Below are 13,216 nucleotides of genomic sequence, written 5' to 3'. Positions count from 1 at the left end.
TTGTTCATTTCTTCAGGCTGGCATGCAGGAGGGTGTCGTGCGGTGCCGATTTATCTCCAGGAGCTACGGTTTGTTAGCTAGCTCACAGGATCAGCAGGAGGGTGTCCTGCTCTGGCGGTTTGTGTTCAGCAGCTACAAGGTAAATTGCTAATTCTGCTACTGCTCAGGGAAGTGGAGGGGAAGAGGGAAAGGGGATGCTTTGAGGGGAGGGGTGTGCTAGGGGCAGAAGGGGCCATGAAGAGACAGAGAAATACAGGCAGGCAGGGGGCCAGGGAGAGAGACAGAGACAGACAGAGAAAAAGGGGGCCAGGGAGAGAGACAGAAAGAAAGACAAACAGACAGCCAGCATCCAAGGAGAGAGAGAAAAAAAAAGACAGACAGACAGCATCCAGGGAGAGAGAGAGAGAAATTTTTTAAACTGTTAAGTCTGCACATCTATTCTAGCACCTGTTAATCTAACGGGTCTTAAGACATTTCTCTTTAAAGATGCTTTCCAAGTTTAACTGTTCTTATAAGGATTTTTAAACTTTTCATAGTCCATTTGCATTGGACCTACTTGTCACAACTCTGTCCTCTTGTCCTTTTTCTGGTATTCTTTCTTTTCTTTAAATATTATTGTAGTTCTCCCTTTTTTCCTTTTGTATCTGTTTGCCCAGTCATGTGTCTTATTTTCTGTCCTTTTAATTTAATGGGTTTTTATGGTGTATTATTTGTATTACCCCAATTTTTATTGTACAACTACCTTGAAATATATGATAAGGTGGTATATCAAATTAATAATAAACTTGGAAGCTCTGGAACACATTGCCAGATGTTGTGGTAAGAGTGGGTAGCATAGCTGTGTTTCAGAAAGGTTTGGACAAGTTCCTGTAGGAAAAGTCCATAGTCTGCTATTGAGAAAGCCACTGCTTGCCCTGGAGCGGTAGCATGGAATATTGCTACTCCTTGGGTTTTGGCCAGGTACTAGTGACCTGGATTGGCCACCGTGAGTACGGGCTACTAGGCTTGATGGACCATTGGTCTGACCCAATAAGGATAGTCTTATGTTCTTATGATGGTGCCCAATCCCTCCTTGGCTGGAACACCCTCCCCCCAAACGAACTGGCAGGAGGGTGCCCAATCCCTCCTGCCGGAACCCCACACCCCCTGAATGAAACTGGTAGGAGGGTGCCCAAACCCTCCTCACGGAACCCCCCACCCCTCCATAGATTATGCCCCCCACCCCCTGTAAATTCAACAACCCCCATCCCCTGTAGATTCCGTGATCCCCCAGGACACCCCCACTAGAACTCTTCCTAACCCGCCACCTCCCTTGACCCCCCTCTACAGGAAGAATCCCCTTGGACTGGAAAACAGCTAACATCATTCCACTCCACAAAAAGGGCTGCAGGACAGAGGCTGCGAATTACAGACCGGAGAGTCTCCCATCCATAGTGAGTAAACTCATGGAGACACTAATTAAACATAAATTAAATCCGATCTTGGACGAGAAGAGTTCCCACCAACATGGATTTACCAAGGGAAGGTCTTGCCAATCTAATCTAATTAGCTTCTTTGACTGGGTAACAAGAAAGCTGGATGTGGTGGAGTCCCTGGACATTGTGTACTTGGACTTCAGTAAAGCTTTTGATAGCATCCCACACCGCAGGTTATTGAACAAGTTGAAGTTCATGGGATTAGGAGAAACATTTACTGCATGGATCAATGATTGGTTAAGCGGTAGACTTCAGAGGGTGGTGGTAAACGGTACCCTCTCCAAAACGTCGGAGGTAGCCAGTGGAGTGCCGCAGGGCTCGGTCTTGGGCCCGATCCTTTTCAACAAGTTCATAGGAGACCTGACTCAAGGGCTTAAAGGCAAAATAACATTGTTAACTGATGACACCAAACTATGCAACATAGTAAGTAAAAGCACTTTGCCCGACAGTATGGCGCAGGACCTACTTCTATTGGAACGCTGGTCCTCGACTTGGCAGCTAAGTTTCAATGCAAAAAAAATGTAAGGTCATGCACCTTGGCAGCAGAAATCCATGCAGAACCTACACACTAAATGGTGAGACCTTAGCGAGGTCTAAAGCAGAGCATGATTTGGGAGTGATCATTAGTGAAGACATGAAAACTGCCAATCAAGTCATTTTTCTATGTTTCTATGATAGCCGGCCAGACAGATCTTCCCTCCATCCGGCAGGCCTGCCTCTGTCAGAATGAGGTGGGCCTGCCCCTTCCCAGTGCATTGTGGGATGCACCTGGGAGAGGCCTGATTGGCCGAGGTGCCTAAGGCCCTGCCCATAGGTGGGGCCTTAGGCGCCTGGGCCAATAAGAATCTCAGGTTGGCCTGTGCCAGGGCCTTAGGCACATGGACCAACCAGAATCTTAGGTAGGCCTATGGAGGGGCCTTAGGCGCCTGGGCCAATCAGGCCTTAGGCCCCCCTGGTGCATTGGAAGAATCTACAGAAGTGGGGGGTCGTGGAATCTAGGGGGGGTGGGGGGTTCCAGCAGAAGGGAAAGGGCACCCTCCTGCCGGTTTTATTCGGGGGGGGGGGGGGGGGGGGAGGTTCCAGAAGGAGGGACTGGGCACCCTCCTTCTGGTTCGTTCGGGGGGGTGGAGGTTTCCAGCAGGAGGGATTGGGCACCCTCCTGCCAGTTTCGTTCAGGGGGGTGTTCCAGGCAGGAAGAACTGGGAATCCCTCCTGATGTGTTCGTTTGGGGGGGGATTGGTTGCTGTAGCCGCATTTTGCTAGCCTACATTATACGCATCTTCTGCTGACCTTGGGAGATGCATACAGCTACCTAGGTCCGCCTAAGGCTACATCCAGGCCAAACCATGCCGGCGCCTAACCTTAGATGAGCTTAGGCGGGCTTGCGGGATTCCCTATGGTCCTGGAGGTGCCTCCAATGTAGGCAGCCATGCCTCAGGAGCTTTTTTTTTAAATGCATCACAATTGGCTGGTTAGAAAGCAGTAGGATGCCTACTGCTGCCTACAATCGAGAACCCGTTTATAGAATCTGGACCTATATATACATGCTGTATAGTGAATTGTCTACATTGCTCTACCTGGAATCTCATTGACATTTTGTCTTTTGTACTTTTCTGTAAAATTCAATAAAATATCATGTGTAAATGTCAGCACTTAAACATGCAAGTTCCGAAATACCCTTTTACACCTGTGTCTGCACATAAAGTTGCTGAATTGCCTTTATTAATGTTTTCCATATTGACTATCATAAAATGGATGTTCCCAGTGCACATAACTGCAATTCAGACGTGCTGGCTGGAGAATAACATGGGGACCAATTTGCCCCCGTCCCCGCAAGAACTCAATTTCCCCGTCCTGTCCCTGCAAGTTTTGTCGCTCTCCCTGTCCCATTCCTGTAAACTCTGCCTCGAACACTTATGAATTTAAAGTGTTTGAGGTTGTGCAGATGAGGACAGAGCTTGCAGGAATGGGGCAGAAACAGGAAAAGAACTCGCCGGGATAGGAAAATGAGTTCCTGTGGAAACGGGGATAATTTTGTCCCCATGTCATTCTCTAATGCAGGCCTCATATATTTTAGAAAAGGCTCTACACCAGCAGATCCTGTTCTAAAATACTACTAGAATTGGAAATGGCCCAGCCTAGACACATTAATTCTGATTTAAATATTCTATCTAAAATGGGCCTTAATATGTCCTATGCATGGTTAAATCCCACTGAGCAAAATCAGTCGACAGTGCTGCTGAAATCATTTGACTGTTAATAAAGTGGTGATCTGTGGACAGATTCTGAATGAAGCCAGGAGTTATGTGGGCACTGGCAATATTTAGTGCTGATGCCTGCATAGCTAACTGGGCATGTTGGACCACATCAATAGCATTCCTAACTTTGTCTGGTTAGCTATGCAGATATGTCACTGAATATCAACTACACCTGGATAGTTTCTGGATGACAGCAAAAACTTGGATATTTACTGCCATTGTCAGTGCCCATTTATGGCCTGGCACTGACTATCCATGTCTAATTTAACTGATGGTGGTCAGGGTTTAAAGAAAAAATGCTGACTGCTGCTAACTAAATATTGACCCCATTTTTTCTATCTTTCATATGGAGAGATTAGGAATATACTTGCAGAGAAAGATCCTTAGACAATCTGTAGCCATTCTGTTTCTGTTAGCATGTTAGCAGATCTCTGTTTTGTTTCTTTTGTCTTATAGATTATTGTTTATGTCTTTATTATATGCTCCCTGAGGGAAGTGCTAGCCAAAACATGGCCATGCCAGGTTTTATTGTCTGATATGTTATTTTATATAAAATATTTTTTAGTTCTGGTCTTACCAAAGGACTATTTTACTAAACTGTGCTTAAATGTGGCCTGTGCTGTTATTAGTGCTTGGGTTTCCCATGTGCTGAGGCCACTTTTAGTGCAGCAATAAAATGGCTGCAATGTCTTTTTTCCTATTAATGGCCATATGCTCGTTCAGTGGTAAACAAGCTTTTCATCCTAAATGACCTAATCACATACAATGACATTGATCTGACATTCATCACAGAAACATGGCTGAAAGAACCTGAAATCCCTGAACTCCCACACCTCTGCCCACAGGGTCACAACATTCTTCATCTGCCCAGAAAGCTCAAACGAGGAGGTGGCCTGGCAACAATCTAAAAAACTCATACACTATCGCCGTGACAGACTCAAGCTCCCAGCTCGACCTAGAATACATCACCTGTATGCTCGAAAGCGAGCTCAACCCCACACCCAAGAACGTCAGAATCCTCCTACTCTACAGACCGCCTAGCACTAATTCAGACTCCATCACAAAAACGATGGAAATAATAATGAACCTCACTTGCCAACATGATAAACTAATCATACTCAGTGATATCAACCTACCCCTTTATCTGCAGAAAATAAAGAAGTCACTAAACTCAAAACTCTACTTGAAGACTGCCAAATCACAATCATACTTTTAGGCCTCACCCATGAAAAAGGCCATACCCTAGACCTGTTTGCATCCTCTCCCCTTAACATATTCAATGGGGCCAAATAGTCCCCTGTCCCATGGACAGATCACTTTCTCCTAGAATTCTGCCTAAACTTAACTGACATAGACTAGAACTCCAAGCCACCAAAGACACAAGACTAATCCGCAGAAAAACAAGACCTGATTTCTTCTGGAACATAGTGTCAAAATCACTCCCCTCCCCCTCGAATAACACTACCTCAATGATACTCAACTGGAACAAAATCATATCCAAAACCAAAACGCTTAATAAAATCAAACCAAACTTCGCCCTGGAAATCAAACCGAACTTCGCCCTGGAAAAACAAGACACCAGAACACAGAACACAATGGAAAGCAGTCATAAATAAATATAAGGACAATATATCCGAAACAAAAAAAAAAATTATTACTCCAGAAGTATAGGAGGCAACACAACTGACAGCAAAAAACTGTTCCGTCTAGTATGACAACTGACATCCCCCCAAACCAAGAATCTGCAACCTTTTCTAATAAAATCTTGCAGATTTCTTCCTCAACAAAGTCAAGTTGGTCCAATTGGAAGTTGCTAGAACAGCCTCAACAAACACTTCCCAACACAACTATACGGAATACACTGAACCCATAAAAGCAGACCATATCTGGTCCTCATCCTACTGTAAACCGCGTCAGAGATGATGGAGATGATGGAGTATACAAACCTAAGGTATACAAACCTAAGGATTAGATTAGATTAGATTAGATTCACTAACCTATCAATCCCCGACACCAATAAGCTAGTATCAAAGCTAGCCTTACGAAACAGCCTCGTGGACAACTGTCCTCCATACCTTATTTCAGCAGTTTCATATCAAATCATCAACTGGCTCACCAACCTGTTAAATAGTTCCTTGAACCAAGGGCACCTACCCAAAGAAATGGGAAAAATAGCCTTAACCCCTATACCGAAAACAGCCCAAGCAGACCTCTCCATAGCATCTAACCACAAAACAATTGCTGGCATTCCAATCCTCACTAAAATCCTCAAGTCCCATGTCAGCAAGCAGCTAACCTCTTACATAGAGCAACACTCCTGCCTTCATACATCCCAATACGGCTTCCAAAAAAAGCACAGCTCCAAGCTCCTCATCATCACCCTAATCACAAAAATCAAACAGTTGCTAAGTTTGGGTCATCAGACAATATTACTCCAATTTGATATCTCTGCAGCCTTCGACTCAATGGACCACCAATTACTCCTAAACAAACTCTCGGAAATCGGTATAACAGGAATGTACTGAATTGGTTCGCCGACTTCCTAAAATCATGAATACGTAGTCAAAAGGCAAGAATCATACTCCAACCCTTGGAAGGCATTCTATGGCGTCCCACAAGGCTCCCCATTATCCCCAATCTTATTCAATTTATTCATGAGCTTGCTGGGTCACATCAAAATGGAAGATGAAAAGGTACTATTGTATGCCGACGACATCCTCCTCCTCATTTTCATAACCAATAACATCATAATATTGCCATAAAAAATCTCAAACAATATAGATAAAATTCAGACCTGGGCAATGAACAACAAGATGAAACTGAACGCCACTAAGACCAAAGCCATTGGTTTCCACACCGCACAACAGAATGTCATACCTCACCTCACTCTTTCATCAGGCATCTTAGACGACACTCTCACAATGGAACCACAAATATCTAACCTTCAGAAAAAGACCATCTACACTATGCGTCAACTGCGACTCACAAGATCATACTTACACCCACACCACTTTGCTCTAATCGTTTAGATGATGGTCCTATCTCAATTGAACTATTGCAACTCCGCCTACCTTGGCATCAACACTTCTCTCATCCACAAACTACAACTCATCCAGAATGCAGCAGTTAGACTAATCTACAAATTAAAGAAATTTAACTCAATCACAACCTTCATCAGGCAACTACATTGGATCCCAATATCATCCCGAATAATTTTTAAATCGTCTTGTATCCTACACCAGATCCTATACGGAAGCTCAGCAGCCCCTCTCATCCAATTATTCTCTAATGTTTGGTCGACATCAAAAATAATCCTTAACAGAATCCAACTAAATCTACCATCCACAAAAAACCTCCACTACAAGCAAATTTTCCACTCTATGCTAACTTATCTGGGTGTAAAAACCTGGAATGACCTACCAGAAGTTATCAGGACAGAGACAAACTACACTACATTCAGAAAAAACCTGAAGACTCACCTCTTTGACAATTAACTGTTTTAGTTTCTGTATAACTCCCCCTACTTCTGGGTCCCCTCTCTTATTTTCTCCATTCCCTTTCCCCTACTACTTTCCCCCTTCTTCTTTGATCTGTCGCCTTGAGCCTGTATAGGCATATGCGACACACAAATGGAAGATTAGATTAGATGAGACCATTAGTGCATGTAGGTGAAAGGGGCTCCTGAGCTAAACCTACACTAATCAGTTTGCACCAGTGCCCACACGCTAACTAATTCGCTCAAGGTACTTCTACTCTCCCAAGCTCTATGCTGAAGCTCAGCTCGGGATTTCCCAACACACATATAAAAAAATTTTGTACACAATGTAATTAGCAAATTGTATACAAATAAGCTGTGTGTAAAGAATTATGTGTTAACATGGGAGAATACACCAGATACATATTGTGACAAACCCAGAGCTAATTCAGAGGATTTGCACTGTGGCAGGTTTGTAGTCCTGTCCCTTTAAAAAAAACAACAAAGGGGAGAACCAAAAAGGGTCTGCAGTCAGGAGTACGAAGGCAAACCAAAACAAAGAAAACTGCAGACGAGAGTACAATGATGCAGGCAAAGTTTATTTTAACAATAGATAAAATGCGGTTAATAACAACACCTAAAAACAAACAAGTGAACCCGACACGGTCCATGTTTCGGAAAACACGCCTTCATCAGGAGTCCCAAATGAAGCAAGAATGAGTTAAAACCGCAAACAAGCTGTCTGTATAGGGAGAGCTCCGGGAAAAGGGAGTGCTACTTTTTGTAGCTCCGGGAAAAGGGAGTGCTACTTTTTGTTTTCATTTTTGAATTGCTCCAGTGCAGTGAACTAGAGTCTGTTTGTCAAGGTGCTTTTCCTATGCAAGGACTATTACCATTTGATAAAAGCTGAACTATTTGCTCTATGTTTTTCCATTAGCATTATTTGTGCTGTGTGCAAGAAACATAACACAGGATTTGAAGCTTATCTGACCGGTGGCCTAAATCTTTATTTTATTTTGGAAGCCATTTTGACTTGGTGTCTGTTTGTTGAATGAAAATCACTTTACTTACCTGAACTTGCACTGTTAGGCAGTTGCCTAGTTGGATGAAAGATCTGAGGGGGACCCTCAAGCTATAGAGGGCATGCTGGGGAGAATATTGTTACGGTTCAAAACGCCCTAACCAAGTCGGTTAGGTGCCTAGAGGTGACAATATGCACACAGTAACTAAAACTTAGGGGTCCTTTAACTAAGCTGCAGTAAGCTCAAATGCATCCTTACTGAAGGTTAAAAAAGCAATACTGCAGAGTGTATGCTGATCCCAGAACTACCAAGGGGTACCTGAACACATCCTGTGGTAGTGCCTTTTTAACCTGTGGTAAACACACATTATTGCAGCTTAGTAAAAGGACCCCTAAATTTTGGTTGCTGTGTGCATATACATCTGGTTTGCACTCCCATGTTAACACATTTCTTTGCACACAGCTTATATGTATACAATTTGCTAATTGCATTGAATGCAAAAAATTTTTATGTGTGCTTTGGGAAATTCTGAGCTGAGCTTCAGCAAAGAGCCATACAAGGCTTTCTGCATCGGCCCTTCTGTCTCTGTAGGGAAAAAAAGCTTGGTAAATTGGGTCCTGAATTCTTTAAATTACATTTTTATATGAAATATAATTCAGAAAAAAAAAACCAGCTAGCAGCAAAGAAAAGAAGAATCTTGTTCTAAAAGAAGTAATAAATAGTATTAGCAACAGGGGAATTCATCACCTGCTTGTCAGCCTTTGGCACTTTCTTGTAGAATGTTTTCTCTGTATCTCCAATCCACACAACTGAAGGCTGTAATTGGCGTGCCACCTGTCAGAGCAAAAACATGAAATCAGTCAGAATGTCCTTGTTCTGTAGGTATGCTCCTTCTTTTCATTGGGTCACTTAAAATTTCTCTCTTCTGTGGGCAAATTTGGGTACTTTAAAATTAGGAGAATAAGATACAAGACATATGCAAATACCGTATTTTCACGCATATAACGCGCGCGTTATACACGTTTTTTACAAACCGTGCATAACCTTGTGCGTTATACGCGTGAGCGCATTGTACAAATTTTTTTTTACATAGTTCCCTCCCCCCGACGTCCGATTCACCCCCCCCACAGGACCGCTCGCACCCCCACCTCAAAGGACCGCTCGCACGCACCCGCACCCCCACCCCGAAGGACCGCTCGCACGCACGCACTCCCACCCACACCCGCATCCCCACCCTGAAGGACCGCTTGCACCCCCACAGCCTCCCGACCCCCCCCCCATCATGTAGAAGCTCCTACCGGTGTCCTGCTGCTTCCTCTTGGCGGTCCCGGCCCTTCTGTGAGCCCTGCGCCTGCGCTGCTTCTTCCGGCGGTCCCGCCCTTTCTCTGACATCAAGCCCTCTTGCCCCGCCGACTCCCCGATTCCCCGACACGATCGGGGCAAGAGGGAGCTCAAGCCCTCTTGCCCCAGCCAACCGTGGCACCCCCAACACGATCGGGGCAAGAGGGAGCTCAAGCCCTCTTGCCCCCCCGATTCCCCGACATGATCGGGGCAAAGAGAGCCCAAACCCTCTTGCCCCGCCGACTCCCCAACTCCCCAACAATATCAGGCCAGGAGGGAGCCCAAACCCTCCTGGCCACGGCGACCCCCTACCCCCACCCCGCACTACATTACGGGCAGGAGGGATCCCAGGCCCTCCTGCCCTCGACGCAAACCCCCCTCCCCCCAACGACCGCCCCCCCCAAGAACCTCCGACCGCTCCCCCAGCTGACCTGCGACCCCCCGGGCTGACCCCAACGACACCCCCACCCCCCTTCCCCGTACCTTTGTGTAGTTGGCCGGACAGATGGGAGCCAAACCCGCCTGTCCGGCAGGCAGCCAATGACGGAATGAGGCCGGATTGGCCCATCCGTCCCAAAGCTCCGCCTACTGGTGGGGCCTAAGGCGCCTGGGCCAATCAGAATAGGCCCGGGAGCCTTAGGTCCCTCCTGGGGACGGGGCCTGAGGCACATGCGCGGTATACGGGTGTGCGCGGTATACAAATTTTTTTTAACATATATGTCGGTTTCCCGCGCGCTATACCCGTGAAAATACGGTAAATAATGTCTGTTGTCTATGGCCTTTAAGTTGCCACAACAGTGCAGATGTACATAGAAACAGAAACATAGAAAGATGACGGCAGAAAAGGGCTACAGCCCATCAAGTCTGCCCACTCTACTGACCCACCCCATTAAGTCTGAGTGCTGATGACTTAGTACTCAGACTTAATGGGGTGGGTCAGTAGAGTGGGCAGACTTGATGGGCTGTAGCCCTTTTCTGTCATCATCTTTCTATGTTTCTATGTACATGGACTCAGAGAATCAAGCTCCTAGGTAGAGGAATAATAACAAGACAAATGAATTAAATAATGAACAGATTCCAATATTAACATCTAGGGGGTACCCTGATCTGGATATCAGAGTCAAATAAGCTTACGGTTTCTCTTCTAAAATAAGTATGGAATATGAAAATGAGTAGGAATATTGTGAAAAGAAAGATTGAAGAATACAGTGGCCAACTAGAAAATGCAACAATTAAAGATAAAGATGAAAAAAACTTAAACACATTTTTCACCAAAAATAAAGAAGACATTTGTACATCAGTGATCATTTATTGAAAAATATTGCTCTGATAAAGGCTAGTGAGAATGCATGATTACTCTTCTAACATTCTAAAATAGGCATGGCTCTAACAGCATTTTACTTTTAAACTGCGTATTTTTCAGGGCGTAATTTCATAGAACAGTGAACTGAGAACCATGGAAATAAGTTCAAATCTCACATTCCTTGTGACACTTAGGGCTCCTTTTACTAAGGTGCGTTAGGGCCTTAACGTGCGGAATGGTGCGCGCTAAATTGCCCCATGCGCTAGACCTTAATGCCAGCATTGAGCTGGTGTTTTTCTAGAAGTGTACCGTACGGTAATTTCTACGTGTGCTAAAAACACTAGTGCACCTTAGTAAAAGGAGCCCTTAGATGTTCGTTTTCAAACTATATGAACATCTTAAAAGGTCGAAATGGACATCCATGTGCTTGAAACATCCAAATCCCAATTTTACAAAGGCATAGAAACATGATGGTGGATGAAGGCTGAACGGCGCATCTAGTCTGCCCATCGACATCGACAGCATCCACTATCTCCTCCTCTCCCTAAGAGATCCCACATGCTTGTCCCATGCTATCTTAAATTCAGATACAGTCTTCGTCTCCACCACCTCTACCGGCAGACTATTCCACGCATCTACCATCCTTTCTGAAAAGAAGTATTTCTTTAGATGACTCCTGAGCCTATCACCTCTTAACTTCATCCTAAGCCCTCTCCTTCCAGATTTTTCCTTCCTTTGAAAAAGACTCACCTCCTGTACATTAATACCATGGAGATATTTATTGTCAAATATATTTTATTGAGCTCAATAAGAGAAACAAAAATCACAGCAGAATACTGAAAACAAGCTCACTTTGTCAAGAAACACAATACGACCCCACCAACCCCAACCCCAACCCTCCAAGCCCTCCCCCAGTCCACTCCCCACCTCCAGTCCTCCTTCAAGCTACAAACCAGAATGTGAACCAGTAAAAAAAAGTATGCACAGATACTCATACATAGACAAAGAACTCAGAAAAATTCAAAGAACAATAGTTCAACAATTCAATAAGCAACTACGAGCTAAGAGAGTCATAGTATTCCAGAATGGTTCCCAAGTGCGCTGAAAAGTGCGCCCCGGTAACGAGGAAAAATCCAGCATATCCCTTCTTTCCCACATTAGGAGCGTAATTAGGTGACAACCCCAGAGGGAATAATCAGGAGCATCTACCTCCAACCACTTGAGCAGAATGCATTTCAGAGCGACCAAAACTTCCACCTGAGAAAAGCAGCAGCTCCCCATCTTTGAGGATAAAAATGTAGAGAGGCACCAAATAAGAGTAAAGGAGAATTTTGTATAGTAACATTCCAGATGCGCTCCACATAAAAAAATATGGCATCCCAAAAGGATCGAATAGTAGGACAGGTCAAAAACATATGTCCCAAACTAGCTTCAGGTGCATGACAGCAAAGACATTCAGCCGATGCTCGGAACCCAGAGAGATGAGCCCTCTTAGGAGAAATATACAATCATAAGACCAGCTTATAATGTTATTCCCAAAAAGTGGTATATTTGTGTAAGGCAGGCAATTTTTTAACAGCATGTAAAATCACATCATTAGGCAATTCAGTATTGAGATCACGAGCCCAAGCATCTCGTAAGCTAGTATGGTCAAGCAGGGGAGATTCATCTTTCAAATGTCTATGGTGAAACTTAAGAGGAACATGGAGCTACGATCCAATGGTATATGCCATAGACAACAACTGTTGACAAGAAGCTGTTAAATGGCAAGGTGTAGGGAAGTAATATTGTGATGAATCTGCTTATAAGCAAATCCATCAATGCGAGGGAGATCAAAATCCACCAATTGAAACAAATAATGAATCCCCCTTGCTTCCCATCTGACAAAACTGGCTCCATTCACCCCAGGAAGAAAATTACCATTGAAACGTAAAGGCAAGAAAGGAGAAACAGTAGGATTAACAGAATGAAATTTACAGACCCAGTGCCAGACCCTTCTCAGAGGATGGTGTAGTACCATGCGGGGAAGGAACCCAGGCTGAGGGGAAGGAACCATGGAGATATTTAAATGTATCTATCATATACCCTTCTCCCGTCTTTCTTCCAGAGTATTCATATTAAGGTCTCTAAGTCTGTTCCCTTATGATTTATGACAAAGACCACTAACCAGTTTGTAGCAGCCCTCTGAACTGACGCTATACTTTTTATATTTTTTTGAAGGCGCGGTCTTCAAAATTGCACACAATATTCCAAATCGGGCCTCACCAGAGACTTATAAAATGGCATTATCACCTCCCTTTTCCTACGGGCCATTCCTCTTCTTATGCACCCAAGTATCTTCC

General features: G+C 44.4%; 1 protein-coding gene across 6 annotated transcripts in view; it reads right to left on the bottom strand.

Moving 5' to 3' along the window:
* IQCA1 (IQ motif containing with AAA domain 1) overlaps positions 1–13,216 on the bottom strand; it is a 1,056,753-nt gene that overhangs the window by 243,428 nt on the left and 800,109 nt on the right. For all 6 annotated transcript variants that reach the window (XM_033944078.1, XM_033944080.1, XM_033944079.1 and 3 more), the window contains one exon: positions 8,978–9,064. In XM_033944078.1, the coding sequence (XP_033799969.1) occupies positions 8,978–9,064 (87 nt within the window). The remainder of the gene's footprint in view (positions 1–8,977; positions 9,065–13,216) is intronic.

Source organism: Geotrypetes seraphini, chromosome 5 (assembly GCF_902459505.1).
Source record: "Geotrypetes seraphini chromosome 5, aGeoSer1.1, whole genome shotgun sequence".
NCBI classification, from domain to species: domain Eukaryota; kingdom Metazoa; phylum Chordata; class Amphibia; order Gymnophiona; family Dermophiidae; genus Geotrypetes; species Geotrypetes seraphini.
This window is presented reverse-complemented; position numbering and strand designations above follow the sequence as displayed.